The following is a 22252-nucleotide window of genomic DNA, read 5'->3' as shown; positions in this document are numbered from 1 at the left end:
GCTAAAGAATCCACCTCAAGTGACATGGTCACACTAGGAGGGAACTGTTTTGCCCCCAGAATTGTCCAGGGTATACCTTCTACTTGCATCTCTTTGGGCACTTTATCAAGGTCTGCCTCCTTGGAGTGAGTACATAGTGCTACCATGCCCTGCACTTTGTAAATACGGGTGTGGACCTTTACCGTCCCCAGTATATCAGCTGCATCTAGGCTCTCCTCAGTCTCATTTGGTTCCATCTCTTCTGGGAACCCCGCCACCAGCACAGCTTTGGTTACTGGGATTCGTGCTCCTTGGCACAAGTCTTCTAATAATCCTCTCTCCATGTGTTTTTTTTTTAAACTGAGATGAAAGTCACTCAGGAGTTTCTTTTCTGTGTGAAGGAGAGTCCAGGGTGCACAACGTAGGGGTGTGTGCGTGTGTGTGTACGGCAAAGTTCCCCGTACGGGCCACCAAGTGTAACTTTAGCGCCCTCATGGCCAAGATAGAGTCTGCTCTGCAGGCAGCTCTGGCCAAGAGACAGCGCTCGCAGGAATGCAGCAGGAGAAATCCCTTCCATCCCAGGGGCACCTGTTCCAAACCCCCCAGAGTGAACACACACACCCAAAGGAAAAGTACAATGGCTATAACAAAGGGAGATATTTATTTACAGAGGGATGAGAGGAGAAATACAACAAGGGGAAATATAAAGGGAGTTGTAAAACAGGGCTGCATCCAAACCAAGGCCTCACAGGCCCAGTGGTAGCACAGTATGGAAGGGCAGACATTGAGCAGTGTGTCTGCACACAGAGTTCAGGAGGCCTGAGCAAAGTTCCAGTCCAGTGGTGAGTCTTGGGTGCTCCTGGTCATCTTCGGTGCCAGTGATCTCTCCCCAGCAAACCCCTCCAGTGCCCTCTTCTGCCGCTCTCTGCAAAGCCACACAGAGCGACCACATCCCCACTTAACTAACTACAACCTCCCTCTTTGTTCCCAATGCAGAGTCACAAGCCCCAGTACTCACAGCCCCACGCAGCTCTGGGCAGCCATGATACTGGGTCCAGCTCCGGCCTGTCCTTCTCGGGCGATTCCCCCCGGCACAGTGCTCCCCCTGGCTCCTGTCCTGGGCTGTCCCCGATTGGGCCTGTCCTCCTCAGGCCTGAGGCAGGTTCTCCCTGCTTCCTTCTCCAGGGCCTGCTGGCTCTCCTCTCTCTCCCTGGAGCTCCAGCGCTGCCCCCTGGAGTTTCCCTCCTTTTTTCTTACTCTCCCTCTCCCTCCTGGGAAAAAGATTTAAAGGGGCCATGCTCTCTAGACCCCAAAGGGGTTACAGAAAAATATAGGCAGATGAATCTGCTAGCTCAGATGTTAACTCTGTGACAACTGGCAGTAGAAACACAGGATGTGTCCTAAAGCTGCTTTGTCTGGACATAAGATAGCATAAGTTGGGCTTTGAGCAGGGGGTTGGACTAGATGACCACCTGAGGTCCCTTCCAACCCTGATATTCTGTGATTATATGACCCAGGGCCTGAAACTAATCTCATTGCTTTACTCGTTAAGTACATCTGGAGCAGGTCTTCTCTAGATTTGCAGGTCCTGCAAGTGAAGGACTTGCAAATAGGACATTTTCCAGGGATATTCCCCCAGACAAAATACATATTTTAAATGCCAAACATTAAAGGGTATAGTGCCCTTGTTTGATGGGCAGTATGTAAATCCAGGGGACTTAGAAGAAGCCATCCTGGCATCAGAAAGAAATAGCCATTCTGGTTAAAAAACCAAAATGCCAGTGGGTAACAACTAACTATCCCTATCTATACTATGCACAAATTTGACAAGAGCCAGGTATTTTGTTAGCACTGCTCACTGCCTATGTTCATCTCGAAGCCAGGAGGCATGAGAGGAACTGAGCGGTGGCTGGTCTGCTCCACCCTTTTATGCCCTCGGTGCAGGACATGAGGACGCTCCAGGTGCATGAGTCTCTGAACATGGGTGAGTGGGGTACATTCCACACCATCAGAAAACTGTGCATATGGACAACCACTCAAAGGGAAAAAAGTTACAAAGGGATAGCAGTGGCCTGTTCACTAAACCAATAATATACTGGCTTTTACAAATTGTTCTAGAGCCAGTACAAAAAGCCCTTGATCAAAACACCAGTTCGGTATGCAGACCTAATCTCGGAAACTCTTATGTGAAGGAGTTGAAAACAGCACATTTTCCAGGAAGAAAGATTAGAGGCTAGAGTCACTGAAGAGGCTGAGTTGAAATTGTTTGAGAGCCTTAATTATACATTTCCAAATTTATAAATGTTGGTTTGCAATTTACGTTTACTTAATTTTGAGTTTCCTGTATTTTTAATACTTGTTACTTTTAATTACTACAAATTTATTGTAAGGCACTCTCATCCTTAACTTGAGTTTACCCAAGTATTTGGCCTGTGATAGTTTAGAATCCAAATAACTTTCCCCTGAATTTATGGTAGTTTAGGCTGAAAATGTTAAACTATATGAGTGTCCCTTTTAGGTCACAATTGGCCATCAGTTGTCACTCTTGCTCTGTGTGATATTATTGGTAGGGACCTACAGTCCATTTTGGTCAATTTTACGGTAATAGGATTTAAAAAACCATAAATTGTGTGTGTATGATTTCAGCTATTTAAATCTGAAATGTCTCAGTGTTGTAATTTTAGGAGTCCTGATCCAAAAAGGTATTGTGTGGGGGGGGGGAGTGTCACAATGTTATGTGGGGTGGGTTGCAGTGCTGCTACCCTTAACACTGTGCTGCTGCTAGTGGCTGCGCCACCTTCAAGCTGGGAGGCTGGAGAGTGGCAGCTACTAGCTGGAAGCCCAGCTCTGAAGGCAGAGCTAGTGTCAGCAGCAGCACAGAAGTAAGGATGGCATAGTATGGTATTGTCACCCTTATTTCTGCGCTGCTGCAGGTGGGGCACTGCCTTCAGAGCTGAGTGCCTGGCCAACAGGCACTGCTCTCTGGCTGCCCAGCTCTGAAGGCAGCACAGAAGTAAAGACCCTCAATTTGAGAAACACTGGTCTCCCCCATGAAATCTGTATAGAATAGGATAAAAGTACACAAAAGACCAGATTTCATGGTCCGTGATGCATTTTTCATGGCTATGAATTTGGTAGGGCCCTACTGGAGAAGATGTTCCAGATCTTCAGTGCATCATGCCCAAAGGCATGAGGCTGCAAGATGCTACATACCTGCTAAGAAGTGCTTGGACCCTTGCAGAAAATGGCAAGCTTAACATCTTTTTGCTTAAAGTTGCATTTTTCAGGAACAGTACAACAATAAGTGAGCAGTTCCTGTACCTGGTCAGTAGCTTGATCACATTGTGCTGTCATTCTATTCAATTCATTTCTAATTTTGTGCAAAATGGAATCTTTCTGTGAATTCCAGTTTTGTTTTCTCCAGCTGGACTTGAGTTTCTTGAAGTTTGTTCATATGGAATTTCTTTTCTTTTTCTTGATCTTGTAGCTGTTGCTCCAATTCTTCTACTCTAGACTTTAATTCTTAATTTAAAAGAAAAATGATTAATATGATGCCTTCTGCTTAAAAGGGTAGTTACTCTATTAGTACTTTCAAGCAGACTACACATTCTAATTAGACATATTCTATGCACTTAATAAGATGCAAATAAAAATAACTATTTAAAAACTGATTATCAGGTTAAATATATAGCAATATAAAAAATTTTTAAATCTATTATCAAATTATGAAAATTGAAAGGCCTTTAAAAGTCTAGTTGGCACAATTTATGTTTCTTTTTTTGAGTTTCGATAGTGACTGTAGATCATTTTCACTTTTTTTTTTACTAGCTTCATTTTCTGATTCGTATGCACTGGCACAACACTGCAGTGTTTAGGCCACAAATTTTGCAGAGGTTCTTTGTCAGGGGTTCTCAAACTGGGGGTCATGACCCCTCAGGGGGTCGTGAGGCTATTTTGTGGGGGGTCGCAAGCTGTCAGCCTCCACCACAAAGCCCGCTTTGCCTCCAGCATTTATAATAGTGTTAAATATATTAAAAAGTGTTTTCAATTTATATGAGTGGGCGGGGGGGGGCATTCAGAGGCTTGCTACGTGAAAGGGGTCACCAATATCAAAGTTTGAGAATCACTGCTCTTTGTTTTTAAGAGCTACCTCCACTGGAATTTTCTAAAATGTTATTGAAACATTTCTATTTGGTCTTAAGTTTTGAAAAAGCTGCTTCTGAAGAAAAGCTATTAGAAACCTATATTTTGTGCCAAATTTAACCAAATAGTGTTCATTTAACTTATTCAGTGCATGTCTCCCTTTGTGGAAGGGGCCTTTAGTAAATATCATATAGGGTCTGTTTTTTTCACTAAAACCACGTATCTAAAAATCAAAACTGCTTTTCTCATGATACACGTGTATGTGTTTGGAAAGGCTCAGAATATGTATTTTTTTTCCACAAACGTCAATGAAATTTTGCACATGAAGAACAGTAATCATCAATTTCAGATTATTAGCGTGTAAAATAAATTATCTGATCGTTCTTTTATGAGGACCTATTCCACTAGTACTCTATCTGCGAACAAACAAATGGCAGCCAATAGCAGTTGAGAATTTTCCTTCTCCCTTCTCCCCCCCCATCCCCTCCCTTCTCCTCCCCCCATTCCCTCCCTTCTCCCCTCACCCCCCAAAAAAATGCTTCATGCTTCCAAAGCTGAAACTTCATCTTAGGTTTGCAATTAACTTTATGATGTGACCGTGCATATAAATTAAACCTTGAATGAAAACTCTTCCCATTTGAACTAAGAGTAAGCGAAGAGTGAATGTTTGAATTGAGACAACTGTCCTGCAGAGCAGCATTACCATTTTAAAAATTATCTTTTCCGGAGACCACTTGCCAATGATTTTGGCTTAATTGGATTAAAGTACTGAAGGGTATGTTGTGTTCATTTTGGATAAAATGTGGTTTGCAGGGTGCTTGTGCATAGGGAAGCATGCTGTGGCTCACCACCCTAGGAACATTCTAGAGAAGGCCAGGGGGTGGGGAGTGAGCTCAACATGTGGAGTGAAGAAGTATAAGCATTTACAGAAAGGTTAAATATGATTGGTTAGAGGTTTGTATTATGTAACTTGATATGTAACTGCCATGTGCTATAAAATAACAATGAGAGAGGCTCCTTGCTGGAGGGACTCTGAATGATTTTTGTACCAGGGGCTCTCCCTTTGTGTGCATTGAATAAAGCCGTGTCGAATTGAATCAAATTGAAGACCCTTGATTCTGCCTGGCATCTGGCTCATTGGGAACCACAAAATCCCAACAGTTTCTTGGTGCAGTGAGCAGGGTGAGAAATATCCTTCGGGACCACGACCTACAATCAAATTAGAGGGTAAGTTTGTTCATTTTTTATTTAGTTATGTGTCTCTGACCTAACTGGTGACTCCCATACCTTTTGTAGTAAGCAAGTCTTGGTGTTGGGGGATTCAGGGTGTTTGCTGTAGTCTTAAGACATTGTACTTAGTGTGGGGGCTGGTTAAACTGCAAGTTCCTCTGAGTAAGTGTTGTTGAAGTGCAGCATCAAAGAGGCTATAAGGACCAACAGTTAGTATACGGGCAGATATAGCCAGAGTACCTCTAGCTAATGTGTTGGCTGGCCCAGATCGCCTACTTGGAAATTGTAATTGTGAAATGGGAAATCAAAGAGGCTGTAAGGACCAACAGTTAGTGTAGGGGCAGGTATAGCCATAAGTACCTCTAGCTAATGTGTTGGCTGGCCCAGATCTCCTAATTTAGGGTGACCAAACAGCAAGTGTGAAAAATCCTGACGGGGGGTGCGGGGAGGGTAATAGGAGCCTATATAAGAAAAAGACCCAAAAATTGGGACTGTCCCTATAAAATTGGGACATCTGGTCACATTCTCCTAATTGGACATTGTAATTGTGCAGATCAAATAAATTGCAAAAAGGATTAATCTGCTGATTGGGCATTTCAGTCTGGGGTGTTTGATTTGAATAAATTGTTATTAGTCTATAAACAGAATTGTATTTAAAAATTTGGAGATTGGAGGATATTTAGGTTAAAAAAAGAGGGAAAGATGAAGGGATACAGTGATCCACAATATGAAGAGTGTATAATTAGTGCTTTTATAACTATTGTAGCAGAAAGTTCATTAGTTTTCTTGCGGAGATATTTTGGCTGCATGACTGGAATAAAGATGGATTAAATGACTGGTATGTGTTTAATTGTTGATTATGAATAGCTGGTTAGAAAGTGTGATATGTTAAAAGGAAGCATGGGAGAGTTAGACGCAAAAGTAGAAAAACTGCAAGCAGAAGCAAAAAAGTATAAAGAAGCAGACGTGCAGGGAAAGAAATCTTATCCCTCAGCACCTTTGGACCATACATGTGTAACATGGGGATTTCAGTCTAGTTTCATGGCTCCGGTGAGAATGCACACTGTCCCTAATCCTAATCAAGGGGAAGGGGACCCTGATACTGTTAGTCGCCTAGAGCGCACTCATATGAGTCCATCTGACTTGTGGAGCATGTTAAAAGAATTGCCGTCTTTGCAGTTTAATAACCCAGACCTACCCTTCTGGGAAAAGGCACAGGCGTGGATGGTAGAGGGAGGCTTACATGCTTTTAATGATCACATAGTATTTTCTGCCTTGGAAATTAGCTATGGCTTTTGGTCTGTTCCTGTGCATCCTGACGGTCAATTTTGGTTTGCATTTACTGTTAAAGGAAAGCAATATACCTTTACTCGCCTAAGCCAGGATTTTCATAACTCACCTACTTTGTTTCATAGAGCATTAGCTGATGTGCTGGCAGAGCTGCCAGACATAACTTCTTGGTTGTACAGTATGTTGATAATCTTCTTGTCTCCTCACCAGATTGCCAAATGCACATGAAAGACTTAGAAGTGATCCTGCAGCACTTGGCAGACAGTGCGGTAAAATGTAATGCTAGAAAGGCTCAGATCGCAAAGGAGGAAGTATCCTATCTGGGGTATCTAATATCCAAGGAGTACAAGCGTTTAACTATTGACCGCATTGAGGCTACTAATGCATGCCCACGACCAATTATGGTCAGGGGAGTTAGGAAAGTGTTGGGGCTATTTAATTTCTGCCAAATTCAAATCCCAAATTATTCAAGGATTGTCCAGCCCCTTAATAATCTCCTGAAGGGTGCTGGTGGACCACATGATGCAATTGAATGGACACATGAATGTGAAAAGGCATTTACCACATCGGAACAGAGGCTAAGTACTGCCCAGGGACTTCCTAATCCATTAATGCCTTTTACATTGTACATACATGTCTGTGAGGGACATATGACAGCAGTATTAACACAAAAACATGAGGACAAACTGCCCAGTAGCATATTATTCTTCTAAACTAGATGCTGTTGCTCAAGCAATGCCACCATGCTTCCAGGTGGTGGAAGGAGCTTCTATGGCCCTAAGTCAGGCCTCACCATTTATTGGTGCGCAGGATGTAAATATTGTCATGCCTCATGCTGTCCTTGCTGTTTTATCAGGAAAGAAATCTTCGTCAGTCCATGTGGCAAGATGGACTCGATGGGAAATAAGCTTGCTAATGCCTTCGGTACATCTGCAATGAGCATCATCGCTAAATCCTGCCACCCTCATACCTAGCCCAGATGAGTGACACCCTCATTATTGTTGCCTTGAGAAAAAGCCCATGGACCTTCCATTGGTAAAAGAAACTGAAATATCTGGTGCCCCTTGCCTATACGTGGATGGTGGTTCTATAAGGACGGCAAGCGACACACAGGATGGGCCGTTTGTACTCAAGATGGGCAGCTGGTGGAGCCTGGCAGTTTACCTGGGGCATCAACACAAGTAGCAGAACTACAGACGTTAGTTGCAGCATGTGAAGTTGCGGAAGGTCATGCTGTAAATATATATACTGATTCTAGAGATGCGTTTTGGGTTGTACATTATTATATTAACTTGTGGGTAAATCAGGGATTCCTGACGAGTACAGGATCCCCAATACAAAATGGGGGGATAGTGGAGAAACTTCATGCAGCCATGCAGAAACCTACTGAAGTAGCAGTGATAAAAGTGAGTGCGCATACAAAAGGGACAGACCGTCATAGCAAGGGGAACTGAAGGGCAGATGAACTAGCTAAACTAGCAACCATGTAAGGTAAAGAGACCCAATTGATTGGTGCAACACAGCCTCTCAAAAAACCCCAACTCTTTTGAATTACAGGACATCCAACACACTGCACCAAGGCCAGAGAAGTGGTTATGGATGGGTAATGGGGATAAACTGTGTGATTATAACACTTGGAGAGGTCCAGGGAACACATTAGTGTTACCAAATGTGCTGATGGGAACTATGATACAAGTGTATCACATGTTGGGACATGATGGAACATGGAGAGTGATCCACCGGATGTTGAACACCTGGCGGCATCCTAAGCTTAATGCAAATGAGGAGGTGTGTAACGGAGGTGTGTATGAGGAGGTGTGTAACGTGTGCTTGATGTAATTTTGCTCCCACAGTAAAGATGAAAATGTGACATCAGCCAAGACCAACACAGCCCTTCACACAGTTACAAATAGATTTGATTGGGCCCCTGCCAAGGTGCAGAGGGAAAGAATATGTTCTGGGATCATGAATCACTTTACTAAGTAGGTAGAAGCTTTCCCAGTGGCCAAGGCCACTGCGTCTGATGTAGCTAAAATATTGATGGCCGAAATAATTCCCCGATGGGGAATTCCATGCTTCACTGATAGCGACCACGGTACCCATTTTACAGGGAAAGACTGGGTCACCAACCTACAAGTGGTTCTCATGTCTATGAGAGCCCGTCCTACTAATCCACATCACTTATCTCCTTGTGAAATGCTGACAGGGTGGGCGATGAGGACACCAGGAAATCTGTGCACTGGAGGGGGGGGACTGTATGTCATGGGTGACCAGCTTGTTGAATATTGCAAATTGTTATCTCAGTGTGTCTCATAGGACCCCTGAACTGAACCAGACCCAAAGGCCAGTGAAGAGGACCCGTGTGAGGTGCAGTCTGGTGATGGTGAAACCCTATAGAAAATGAACCTTTGAACCAGCCTGGACTGAGCCTCACACGATTCTCTTGACAACTCCTTCAGCAGACTGGGTCACTGGAATTCCAGTTTGGGTGCACCTGTCACATGTAAAAGTATACAAGGGTGGGACTCAACGTGGGGCACAATAATCCCTGTTTACTCTATGGACTCCTGGAAAGCCATTCTTAATATTGTTAAGTGTTTTCACCAGTTTAAAATTGATGTAGGAATTTTTGTGGTCTACTAATTGTTTTGAGTGGTTTCTGAAACGTGAGAGTTTTTTAGAGCTCTCATCTTAATAATGCTGCAGTGGCTTTCAGTGTTTTATTGATGTAATCACCTGGGGAGGAGCCACTGGATCAGTTGTAAATGCCATTACTCAAGCTATCAAATCTAATAATAGGGACTGGGTTGAAAATTTGTTAGTAGTAGGGATGACAGTTTATTGTGGTGAGAGTAGGGCTCATGTCTAATCAAGTTAGATATCACCTTAACTCAGCAACACAGTTGGGCAGGTCCTCACTGTTGTACTCAGCCATCTATTAAAAACTACTAAAATGTATAAGCAAGCATTGGTCTAGGCACATGGAAGAATTGTGTTATCTTCCTGGCACGGTGTTCAACATGAAAGTTGCAGCCCTGATAGGAGACTTGCTCATGTCACAGGTGCCCTGTTGGGTGAGAGCTGCAGTTCTCAAAGACTGAATGTCTTCACCTTGGATGATGGCAGGGGAGTGGTCCCTATCTATAACAGGGGCATGCTAGGATGGTCATTCCATCCTTGGAGGGGTGTTAATTCCTGTGGGTTGGGCTCTGAATTGGAGGCTTGACCTGTCCACCCACTCCCATGTCACAGACACCTGTGTAGAATAAGGACCGGAGATAACTATATAGCTTTCCCATGGGACCAATGTTCCATCCTGGGAGGATGGGTTTTGTGTATGAGAAACCTAAAGTCAGGACAAGCCTTATCTTAAATGTTGGGACCTGACTTAATGGTGCATGTAATGTTTGATTTAATGGATGATATAGCAGTGAGGAAGGTGTCCACTATTTGGTGTGGATTTGGGTAATTAACTTTGGCAGGCAAGCCTTGCTTAAACATCTTGTTCTTTCTATTGTGTTAAGCCTTTTAAAAGATATTACGAAAGAAGTGGTTGGGCAATTACAGTGATTCAGTGGATAGAAAGGTTTGCTATTGTGGAAACAGAGATTCCATGGGGATGGATTTGGGCTGTGTTCTCGCAATGGGTATGGGGACTTCTTACTATTATTTCTATTGTAGATATCATTGTGCATTATTTAATTTTGTTACTAAAATTGCAGTTAAGTGTTGATAAGGTCAATTATTGCTCCTAATAAATACAAAGAAGTGGCGTTAGTGGGGGTCTAAGAATTGTTCTTAGCCTCAAAACGAAACGGGGGGGCTGAAGGGTATGCTTGTGTTCATTTTGGATAAAATGTGGTTTGCAGGGTGCTTGTGCATAGGGAAGCATGCTGTGGCTCACCACCCTAGGAACATTCTAGAGAAGGCCAGCGGGTGGGGAGTGAGCTCAACATGTGGAATGAAGAAGTATTAGCATTTACAGAAAGGTTAAATATGATTGGTTAGAGATTTGTGTTAAGTAACTTGATATGTAACTGCCATGTGCTATAAAATAACAATGAGAGAGGCTCCTTGCTGGAGGGACTCTGAATGATTTTTGTACCAGGGGCTCTCCCTTTGTGTGCATTGAATAAAGCCTTGTCGAATTAAGTCAAATTGAAGACCCTTAGTTCTGCCTGGCATCTGACTTGTTGGGAACCACAAAATCCCAACTAGAAATCTAAGAAAGGAGACCCATCTATTCACTGGGTGGGGGATTTCTCAGCTGAAGAAGCTCCAGATGCTCATTCTACTATGGTTTTACTTTAACCAGGCAAAGATCTCCGTGAAAAATGACTTTTTGATAGAACAGATTACTCTACAGAATCTTCCAAAGACTTAAATTAAAAAACACAATAAAACAAGTCAGTTTCTTAGCTCAGTTAATTTTTTCATACTGGAAAAACTTTATAAATCAATACAATAATTAATAAACATGTATATAGTGTTTTTCACCCAGAGATCTCAAAAAGTCTGACACGCTGAGTAGGTATTTTACCCCCATTTTATATATGAAGCAGTCTTCAATGAAGTTCTTAAACACAGAGGGTTTTAATTATCTTAAAAAAAAATAAGATGTTCTTATTTACAAAATAGATTTAAAGTCATAACTACACTTGCAAGATATCTTGGGTCTGTGTTTTTAACTGCTTGATGACAGAAGAATTACCACAATTTTCAGGGCACTTGTTGAAATCTGTCTTCTTTGATCTTAAGCCACTGTGGCTAGGAGTTGCCTATTTTTGCCATGGAAAATGGGATAAAGTAAAACCTCTCTTTAAAGGGGTTTCTTGACTGCTGGATGAAGGACAGCTGTGTGTCTTGTTGCCACGAGAACACCGATGAAGATGCCCGATGCCGAGCAATCGCTCTGTGACTCTTAGTACTTTGAGGATGAGAATGATTTATTTTCTATTTTAAAAGAGTGGGGGCAAGCATATCTACCTTTACACAGCTGACAATTCATAAGAGAATTAATTCACTACTGTATGGTGGAAATAAGGTAGGGCAATCGGTCAAGCTGTCAGTTGCAATTTTGAATAAGAGAGTCCACGACACAGATCATCCATCAGCACAAAGTACTATATGATTGACATCAGTCTGCTTTTGTATCCCCAGCAGTCAACTGACTGGAATACTTTGCCGATTAATGTCACGGGCAGCTAAAGAGGGTTGGGGGAGTACTATCTGCAGTTCAAATATATCTAAGCTGGCCAGCATCTCAATGACAAGAAGTTTGAGTTATGATTCATTATATTTAGTATATCAAGTTTTTTGTTTTGTTTTTTAAGAGAGGCATCCTAACAATGAACATTGAGGTACCTTCCCTGCACATTCCTCACAATCAGATCAGTTTTGTAAAGCTAGCTGTTGTCATGCATAATATTCATTTTTGTACTTTGTTCTAGACTTACTGTACATTAGAGCTGATCCTCATTTGTGTTCTGTGGACAAATATAGCTACATTTTAGACTGTGGGCTCTAGTCATCTCCAAATGTGTGGTGATCCCACTAGCAAGAATTCTACATGTAAATCATTCCACACACAAGCTGTCTGCAAGCAAGGTACCCGAAGCAGAGCAGAGCTGGAGGAAAGGGCAAGAGGAGTCGGGGCATTCTAGCTTGGCAACTCCCCAGGCTGCGGGTCTTGATGGAGGCCTATGGAGGTACTGGTGCTGCAGAGGGGCAGCCCAGGAACAGGCAGAGGCAGCTGATCCTAACCCCTTGCCAATGATGAGTGGCCATTACAGACTGCAGTCTTCCCCAGTGAGCAGGGGTAAGATGACTGGCAGTAGCCACTGAAGCAAGGTGGTTTTAGAGGGTTGGGGGCTCCCCTGGGAGGGGAGACCCAGAGAGAGTGGGGGTATTGCTGGGGCAGAACCCCGAGGAAAAGGGCACTGGGGTCTGGGAGGGACACGGTGCCTGAGGCCGGGGAGACATCCGCCGGCAGAGAGTGCTCCAAAGGCTGGAAAGAGCTAATTCCCAAGATGACCAGCAGGAGGCGCCACTGCAACAAAGGAAGCACCAACTGAAAAACTGTAATAGAAAAATTCCTGGATATTTACATTGAGTTTATTGTGTCAATAAACTTCTAAATTTACTGGAAAGTGGTTGTACATGTATTCTATTAATTTTGTTTGTAGGTTTTCAGTACGTTTCCTAAAAAAAAAGATTTAAGCATGCTGAAGTAGTATAAATATTCTTAAGGTGGTAAAACAACTGTGCCCAACTTGAGTAGGTTAGGGGTTTTTGTTTGTTTTGTTTTTAAAACAGAAAACATAAGAGGTTATTTTCAAATTTTAAATGCAAAAACATATACATTCCACATAAATTCTAGCCCTCTTTATAACTGTAACTTAAGCCCCCAGGCCAGCACTCACCCCGCAGACTTAAACACACAACCTTTTCCCAGAGCTTCAACATTGTGGGCACGCTGGGTACACAGTTCACCTCGTCAATGATACGTAATTGTTGAACACAGGCACACAGACTTTACAAGGGTGCCCAAAAAACACTCTCTGTTAGCAAGCACAATAAGTATACAGATCTGGACAAAAAAATAATAAAGCCCTATACACAATGCCCTGCCTCAATTTCCTCACCACTCTTAGAGCATTCTTTGGACTTAGGTCAGAGTCCTCTAGTTCAGGATTCTTCCTCTCTCCCTCTGCCCTCCTGCACATGGTTTCTCCCCTGAATCATGGAGTATCTGTAGTCTTTTCTCTCCTTGCCTCCCTCCCCAGAATTTGTTAGAAACAGGGCCGGTGCAACCATTTAGGCGGACTAGGTGGTTGCCTAGGGCACCGAGATTTGGGGGCGCCAAAAAGCGCACCCTATTTTTTTTAAATGGTTGAGCAGCCGCTGCTGCTGGGACAGAGAGAGAGTCTGAGCTGCCGGCAGCAACCGGCAGTCCAGGGTGTCCCCTGGGTAAGGGTGACTCCGCAGCAGCCAGCATCCCAGGGTGTCCCCTGGGTCAGAGCGCCTCCACTGCAGCCGGCATCCCAGGGTGTCCCCTGGGTCAGGGCGCCTCCGCAGCAGCCGGCAGCCCAGGGTGTCCCCTGGGTCAGGGCGCCTCCGCAGCAGCCGGCAGCCCAGGGTGTCCCCTGGGTCAGGGTGCCTCCACGGCAGCCGGCAGCCCAGGGTGTCCCCTGGGTCAGGGCACCGCCGGAGGGGGTGACAGGCAGCTCCCATGGAGCTGCCGGAGTGGTGCCTGCGGGCGGTCAGGTGGTCCGTGGCTCCGGTGGTGCTGCCACAGTGGTGCCTGTGGAGGGTCCGGTGATCCGGCGCTCCGCGGCTCCGGTGGAGCTGGCGCAGTGGTGCCTGCGGATGGTCGGCTGCTCGCGCGGCTCCGGTGGACCGCCCGCAGGCACCACTGCGGCAGCTCCACCGGAGCCGCGGAGCGCCAGACCCTCTGCAGGCACCACTGCGGCAGCTCCACCGGAGCCGCGGAGCGCCAGATCACCGGACCCTCCACAGGCACCACTGCGGCAGCTCCACCGGAGCCGCGGAGCGCCAGACCCTCTGCAGGCACCACTGCGGCAGCTCCACCGGAGCCGCGGGACCAGTGCGCAGGGCGGCGAAATTGCCGTCCTCCTAGGGCGCTCAAAACCCTAGCGCCGGTCCTGGTTAGAAACCCTCTTTTATTCTCTCCCCCTTCTTTGTCAGGTGACCCCCAATCAGCCTCATCACCTAATGAAAGTACCTGACCACAGATTCAGTTGCTTAGTTACCATCACTCCTAGAATTCAGATGTTGACAAACTAGTTTAGCCTGGATGGTAGCCCTTGCTTTGTCCCGCGGTGCTCCATTTCAATGATCATCAAAGTTTAACAGCCTATCACCGATAGCCCCATGCCTTTACAATGTTACATTGTCACTGGTAATCATTTCCAGCTCTGAGCACTTACTAGTAAATGCCTCAAGCCCCCGATTTGGCAGCCAGCAAAACTGAATTTCAATTATTTTGAATGAAAACTTCACCTGAATATTTTGTTATAGAACATAATTAGGATGTACGTATGTTATGTCCATATTAGTATATGCATTTGTACCCTCCCCTGATCAAGACAAAGCATAGTCTTGAACTCACAAAGCACGCTCACTTAAATTCCTACACATTCACTCATGGGAATTAATTTTCAAATATTGGAAAATTATAGACATTAACAGATTATAAGCCAAACACATGGTCACCTGTTTTCTTCATTCACCTTTTGTTTTCTTTTATGCTTTCTGGAGTGACCTGTACTTTCAAAGGAATTCACTTTATTCAATTGCATGCTAGACACGGGGGGACTACCACTGTGATTTTTATTTGGTGTTAAAGGAACAGAAAAATTCTTCTGTGGTATACTCCTGAATGATAAGTCTCCTGTAATCAATGTTTGCTGACTTCTCTCAAGTTCAGATTTGTATCTGTTTAAAAGAGAATTAGAAGTACAAGGAATTAGTTACAGAAACAAATAGGGCCCAATCCTACATTTTTAAGAGCCCCAAGTGCACATTGAATGGCAATTTTGGTTACTCAAGGAATATAAAGTTAGGCATAGTAAAGATATAGCACTAAAAATATATCTAGATGACAATACGACACCTTCAAATAAAGATTGGAATCTGTACTTTCACTTCTAGTGATACTTGTTTGTTTGAATTCTTTCTTTTATGAAAGAGACAATTAGCTTATATTTCATATATACACTCAAGGTTTAATATTTCAGAACACTCATAACTAAAAGAATTATACACAAAAAGGACACATGGATAAAAAGCAATTACAATGATTATCCAGGCTTAACATCAATCACAACTCTGATAAAGCTCCCTCTGCTGGACATTCACAAGACTCTGATGATTGGGTCTGTAACAGGGTGCTAGTTGGAGAAACAAGCCAGGCCCCTGCTAGCCCTGTTCCAGAGGAAGAAGGGTAGTAGTTGGGCTGGCTGAGGGGCCACACCCTAATTACCAGAGTGGATCCACTTGCAGGCCTGGGTAGCCAGCCTGCCCTATAAAGCTGGCTAAGAGACAGGAAGCAAGGGGAGACAGGAAAGGGAGGAGCATGGGCTCTAGCTCCTTGCTGGCCAGGAAGTTAGCAGTCTCCCAGAGTCTTGGTCTCTGTAGATAGCAGTAAATAATAGGTGGTGGGAACGGACACAAACAATAAAAGGACACGGGTTCTGCACTTCAGTTGGTCTCTGACTGTGTTTGTGGAGGGGCCGGGAGGAGGCACTGCTACAGGGTCCCAATATGCTTGATTTGTGCTCTTAAGCTTCCCTTGGCCTGAATAGGCTGCAGCAACTGCTTTTTCCCTTGGATTCTCTGGTACGCTTCCAGGGCACAGGCTTCTAGTTCTACTTCCCAGAAACAGGGCCACACAACCTAGCTCTCTTAAGCCCCCAGGCCAGCACTGACCCCCGCAGACTTAAACACATCCTTTTCCCAGAGGTTCAACATTGTGGACACTCTGGGTACATAGTTCACCTCTTCTGTGATACGTAGTAGTTGAACACAGACACACAGACTTTACAAGGGTGCCCAAAAAACACTCTCTGTTAGCAAGCACAATAAGTATACAGATCTGGACAAAAAAATAATAAAACCCTATACACAATGCCCTGCCTCAATTTCCTCACCACTCTTAGAGCATTCTTTGGACTTAGGTCAGAGTCCTCTAGTTCAGGATTCTTCCTCTCTCTTGCTGCCCTCCTGCACATGGTTTCTCCCCTGAATCATGGAGTATCTGTGGTCTTTTCTCTCCTTGCCTCCCTCTCCAGGATTTGTTAGAAACTCTCTTTTATTCTCTCCTCCTTCTTTGTCAGGTGACTCCCAATCAGCCTCATCAGCTAATGAAAGTACCTGACCACAGATTCTATTGCTTAGTTACCATCACTCCTAGAATTCAGATGTTGACAAACTAGTTTAGCCTGGTTGGTAGCCCTTGCTTTGTCCCACGATGCTTCATTTAAATGATCATCAGAGTTTAACAGAGGCTAAAAGACCCACATTCAAAATGGAGTCTGCAGTCTGACACAGGGTCCCCGATATCAAACAATTTGTAAACTGTACATAGGCAGATTCTCCAAATGTTCATAATTAAATTGCTTTATTAATATTCCATTTTATGAAGCTACTGCTATATGTACAACAATCCCCCTAAGGGTCATATAATCTCCAAACTCTTAACTTTACCACACTGATTAATATAATATAGAATGTTAGGTGAAGACTTTCAAGCCTGTCTCTCTAAAAAGTTGCACTAGAAAGTTGCAGGGGTAAAAATTCTGTTGTCATGGTGACACTGCCTAAACTATTTTGGTAGAGTGCATTTTACACTCTGATACTTCTGCTGGCATGATGTCTGCATAGCATTGAGTTGTATTAGCAAAAATGTGCTGCACTCTGGCTAGGCATTCTAGTGCTATATTCCCAAAGACTCAGCATTCAAAGAGTCAACTGAGGATAACTGGAAAATAAATGCAGAGGCTATTCATGGAACAACCACATGTGGTGGAATTGCAGTTTTGTGCCTTTCTAATGAGTGGTGGGACAATCAGTGGTTCTAGAACTTTTAGATGCAGAAGTTCATTCCTAGAGTTGCATGCTCAGCTTGGCCCACTCCCCCAGCACAGGAACAGCAAAGTGAGAGCTGCTCTTCCAGTGGGGAAATAAGCAGTGATTGTCCTATGGAATCTTACAACGCCAGTTTGCTATCAATTAGTGGAGTAATCAATTTGGTGTTACAAAAAAAGTTCAATGGTAAGGACAGTTATCACTGAGGGCTTGTCTACATCAGAAAGTTGCAGCGCTGGTGAGGGAGTTACAGCGCTGCAACTTAGGAGGTGTACACATCTGCAGGGCACCACCAGCGCTGCAACTCCCTGTTTGCAGCGCTGGCCGTACTCCCGTTTTGTCTCGGGTGTAGAGGATCCAGCGCTGGTGATCCAGCGCTGGTAATCAAGTATAGTCACTTACCAGCGCTTTTCTTGACCTCCGTGGAATAAGCAGGTATCCCAGCATACCTGAGGAAGCCTCTGGTAATCAAGCTGGTCTCCTTCCCCGGCTTGCTCTCGCGTTCCCCGAACCCCGAGCAAGCAGGTCTCCTTCCCTGAGGTTTGCTGGGTGGTTCCGGGAAGGCGAGAGCAAACCGGGGAAGGAGACCAGCTTCGCCGCGGTTTGCTCTCACGTTCCGCGAACCCCGAGCAAGCAGGTCTCCTTCCCTGAGGTTTGCTGGGTGGTTCCGGGAAGGCGAGAGCAAACCGGGAAAGGAGACCAGCTTCGCCGCGGTTTGCTCTCGCGTTCCGCGAACCCCGAGCAAGCAGGTCTCCTTCCCTGAGGTTTGCTGGGTGGTTCCGGGAAGGCGAGAGCAAACCGGGGAAGGAGACCAGCTTCGCCGCGGTTTGCTCTCGCGTTCCGCGAACCCCGAGCAAGCAGGTCTCCTTCCCTGAGGTTTGCTGGGTGGTTCCGGGAAGGCGAGAGCAAACCGGGAAAGGAGACCAGCTTCGCCGCGGTTTGCTCTCGCGTTCCGCGAACCACCCTGCAAACCGCAGGGAAGGAGACCTGCTTGTTCGGGGAACGCGAGAGCAAACCGCGGCGAAGCTGGTCTCCTTCCCCGGTTTGCTCTCGCGTTCGCCGAACCCCCGTGCAAGCAGGTCTCCTTCCCTGCGGTTTGCAGGGTGGTTCGCGGAACGCGAGAGCAAACCGCGGCGAAGCTGGTCTCCTTCCCCGGTTTGCTCTCGCCTTCCCCAAAACCCCTTGAAGCCGCCCAACAGCGCTGCAGTGTGGCCACATCTAACACCACTTGCAGCGCTGGTTGCTGTAAGTGTGGCCACTCTGCAGCGCTGGCCCTATACAGCTGTATTAATACAGCTGTAACAACCAGCGCTGCAAAATTTTAGATGTAGACATGGCCTGAGGTATGCAAGACAATAATGCATACTGTGAAAGTAGAATGAATTATATTGTGAAAATAGAAAGGATTAAAGAAATGCTGTCTGTACCTTTAAGTAAAACTGTTGGAATGCTGCAATCCAGGTCTCAGGAATACAGACATTCACATAGAACAGTTGTACCATTTAAGGGCAATTGGTGAAGTATTAGCCTTAGATCGATAAGAGTTAGTAAGGAAGTAGGATATGCATGCTATACCCTTGGTGAATTTTACTGTTTTGCTTTCTTTGTCCCTTTGTCTAATTCCTGCTCTTTTATCTGTATAAATAAGACTGTTTGGGTCTTGCATGGCCACTCACATTATTTGGGTGTTATTGGCGGAGCGCTGAGTTAATAAAACAGAGTGGTCTGACAAATTGTGAGTCCTGATTCTAACTTTGAGAATACCCTGCTGTACAGGGTAGTTAGGCTAGGCAACTGTGCAAAAAAACAAAGAATAAGTGGATTCAGTAAGCTGGCTTTCCCTAAATGTGCTGGGGTTATAGGTGGGGAAATATCTCCATTCTGTGTTCCCACTTCCCAGCTTCTGAGCATATTAAAAAAAGGTGCCTTCAAAATGTATGCAGGCCTTGGTAGACCATAAGGGACACGCTACTGACAAACACTGTCCGGTTCATAGAAATTCAGGACAACCACCGCTTTAGAAACACTGTGCTTTTTGACATATTGAAAGCAGACACCCCACTCCATCCAGCTGGAATTAATGACATTTCTGTGCCAATCATAATTTATGGAAACTGCCCACCGTTAATTCTCTGGCTTAAGAAACCATGTACTATCAAGCTAGACAGAAACAAGGCAAGAGCTGACTCTCACCTGTGCAGCTGAAGAAGGAATGTGAAGTGGGCAGACTTGGAAGACAACAGGATAGGTGGAGGGGTCTCATGCCAAAGCTCCATATCAACAAGTAAAACATTCTCAGTTCTTATGCAATGCCCAGCATGCAGCACTCTCTGAGAGACCCTCTTGCCAGGCTGGATGAGTGAGGTGGACGGGCTGGATCTGAAATAGGCTAGCTAACAGTTGCATTGCTAATGCGGTTCAGGTAAAGGAAGCTTTAAAAGCTGACTTCGACAGTAGGTAAGAGCCTAACCCTGTTTCTATGAAACTATTAATAGAACAGGTGCGGAATTTGTGACATTCACGACTTTTCAGGCATTTCTTGTTGAAGTATGGAAGATTACTGATGGTCATAGAAACACTGTCATAGTATAGGTGGTGTATTTCTAGACTCAATAAAGGCTAGCACTTCTGTAATATACATGCATTGACTTTTTTTTAGAGGTACGGAAGCCTTTCTGGTTATATTACTTTCTAGCACTGCAATACCAAAAAGTTACAATAAAGTTGCACCAACATTCAAATATGTACTTTATTGCCACCACGGCATGCTAGACATAAAAAAAAAGATAACTGATAATCGACTTTACTAGCTATATAACTTAAATAGGTACAAGTACAACATGCAGACTGGATGTCAGTGCATCACAGATGTCTCTACATATAATCAGAGTTCTTCGTTCCCTGACACGTTGTCCATGGGAGTAGAGTACAGCGGGAACTGGCAGAAGGGGATGAGGTGTCTATGATCCCTGCCAACACCCCAGCTTTATCCATGCTTTGGAATGGGTGAACTAATGCAGTGAGATTCTTAATCAATAATTGATCAACAATTCATTTGAGCAGCTGGATCAGCAGCAGCAGCAGCATTTCATTTTGCATCTTTGTCCTGCCTCTAGTCCTTCAGCAGCTGTTCACACCACTGCCTTACTGCCCTTGCATTTCACTTTTAGACCTGCAGAACCTCACAGAGAATGTCCTTCTCTGTGCGCTTCCTCTTGGCTCTGACAGTGACCAGACAGCTGTGCAGGTGTTAGGGAGAATCTGGAGGAGAGCCCCGCTATCAAGGTTAGTGATAAACACAGAACTGTTAGGTGGAGAGGAAGGGAGGCAGCCTTCCCTGACATAACTGTTGCAGCTACTCAGATTTTCCCACCCTGTACAGCATAACTATGTGGATTGCCTCCAAATTACTAAGGCATAATGAGTGCTAGACCTTACCTGGAGAGTAGATCAGGGTTTCTTAACCCCGTGCTGTGGGAAGCGTGTGGGGTTCATTCTGATATAGAAAAAGGACAGTATTTCATAAAGATAGAGCTGTTTAAGAGGCCTCAGTCTACACATGGAAGTATGCAGCCTTGCTGGTCTCTGCAATAATCCCCCACAGAGAGCCTGGCAAAGTGGCATGGGGAGGTGCCATATCACGGTGGGTGAGCAAAGCGTACCTTCAGCATAATGTTTGGGCAAGTCTTACATACTACTCACTGAAAAACAGTTCTGTGAAATTGTGCCCACAAACCAGAAAGCTTTGTGTGTAAAAATTAACAGGCTGCTCTGTCTGTACCTCAAAGTACCGCAAGACACCAACAGATGGAGTGCCAACTGACGTGTGATTACTTGCTTCTGTTCTTGGCCTCTGCTATTCATGCAGTTAGAACCTTCCCAATAAAAATCATGATTTAAAGAGAAGTTCAGTACACTGTACGCTGGCCTGTCTTTTTGAGAGGAAGATTTGATTATAATGTGGACAATAGATCTGGATTTGGGTACAGCTCCTGATAGGAACTAGGTGAGGGGCAGATCAGTTTGGGAGGGTGGAGAATGTAAAAACCCAAACCAGAGTGGGAGGCGGGAGAAGTGAACCAGCCGTGGTGTGCTTGGGGAGGAGGCGGGGCAGGGGTAAGCTGGGCCAGGGAGTTCCCCTGTCTGCCGCCCCCCCTTACTTGCTGCAGGGGCCCTCCCGACGCTCCCCTGCCCCAGCTCCCTCCGCCTAAGAAAATGCCGCCCCCCAAATCCTAGCACCCTAGGTGACCACCTAGGTCACCTAAATGGTTGCACTGGCCCTGGCTGTGCCTGCACATGCTCCTTCCCTCACAGTGCAAGGAAACTGAGCACCCCTCTTGGAATAACCAGCAGCATGAGACAGTGCTAGGAACCTTCATTCAGTGAAAATGTAGCAGGGAACAGGAACAGATGTTGCTGTGAAGAAACATGCTGGCATATAAAAGTGAGGTAAGGACAACTTCCAGGTCGCTGCACCCTGGACAGTGGAGTTCAAGAGTGATACCAGACAGTCCCTCTGGAAGGGAAAGTTGCATTGTGGGATTACAGCTTGGGCACGGCTTATACTGGTACTGGTACATGTGCAGCCATGAGAACTCTGCTGGCAGCGGACTTGTCACGCTGACAAGAGAAATAATTAATGCTGTAAAAAGCAGAAAGCTTTGTTGAACTAGAGAACATTAAATGTGGACATAAACCAAGCTCTGCTATAAAACAAAATGAAAGTTATCTTGGCAAAATTTAAGTGTAAGCAAGGGCCTTACATAAAAGGCCTTATCTTGACAGGCAAAAAGTATATATTTTTTTCAATCCTGTTAAGCTAACAGGTTTGAAACACAACTTTTTTGCCCAACAAAGAAAGGACCAAATATTCAAATGTGCTGAGTACCTATGAATTGCACTGGGCTTAGCGGGAGTTTCAGGTGCGTATCTCATCAGATTATCAAACCACTTTATTTAGAAGCCTAACTGTTGTAGGAGCAGGATTTTATATAGCACTAGA

General features: G+C 44.9%; 2 protein-coding genes across 3 annotated transcripts in view; one reads left to right on the top strand and one right to left on the bottom strand.

Moving 5' to 3' along the window:
- The window catches only part of LOC127049469 (uncharacterized), a 481224-nt gene that overhangs the window by 154929 nt on the left and 304043 nt on the right, over positions 1–22252 (top strand). The gene's annotated exons all lie outside the window — the stretch shown is intronic.
- Positions 1–22252, bottom strand: part of LOC127049830 (centromere protein F-like) — a 31424-nt gene that overhangs the window by 1613 nt on the left and 7559 nt on the right. Inside the window, exon 3 of the mRNA XM_050951100.1 lies at positions 14984–15099. Within this exon, the coding sequence (XP_050807057.1) occupies positions 14984–15099 (116 nt within the window). The remainder of the gene's footprint in view (positions 1–14983; positions 15100–22252) is intronic.

The sequence above is a fragment of the Gopherus flavomarginatus genome, chromosome 4 (assembly GCF_025201925.1).
Source record: "Gopherus flavomarginatus isolate rGopFla2 chromosome 4, rGopFla2.mat.asm, whole genome shotgun sequence".
Taxonomy (NCBI): Eukaryota; Metazoa; Chordata; order Testudines; family Testudinidae; genus Gopherus; species Gopherus flavomarginatus.
This window is presented reverse-complemented; position numbering and strand designations above follow the sequence as displayed.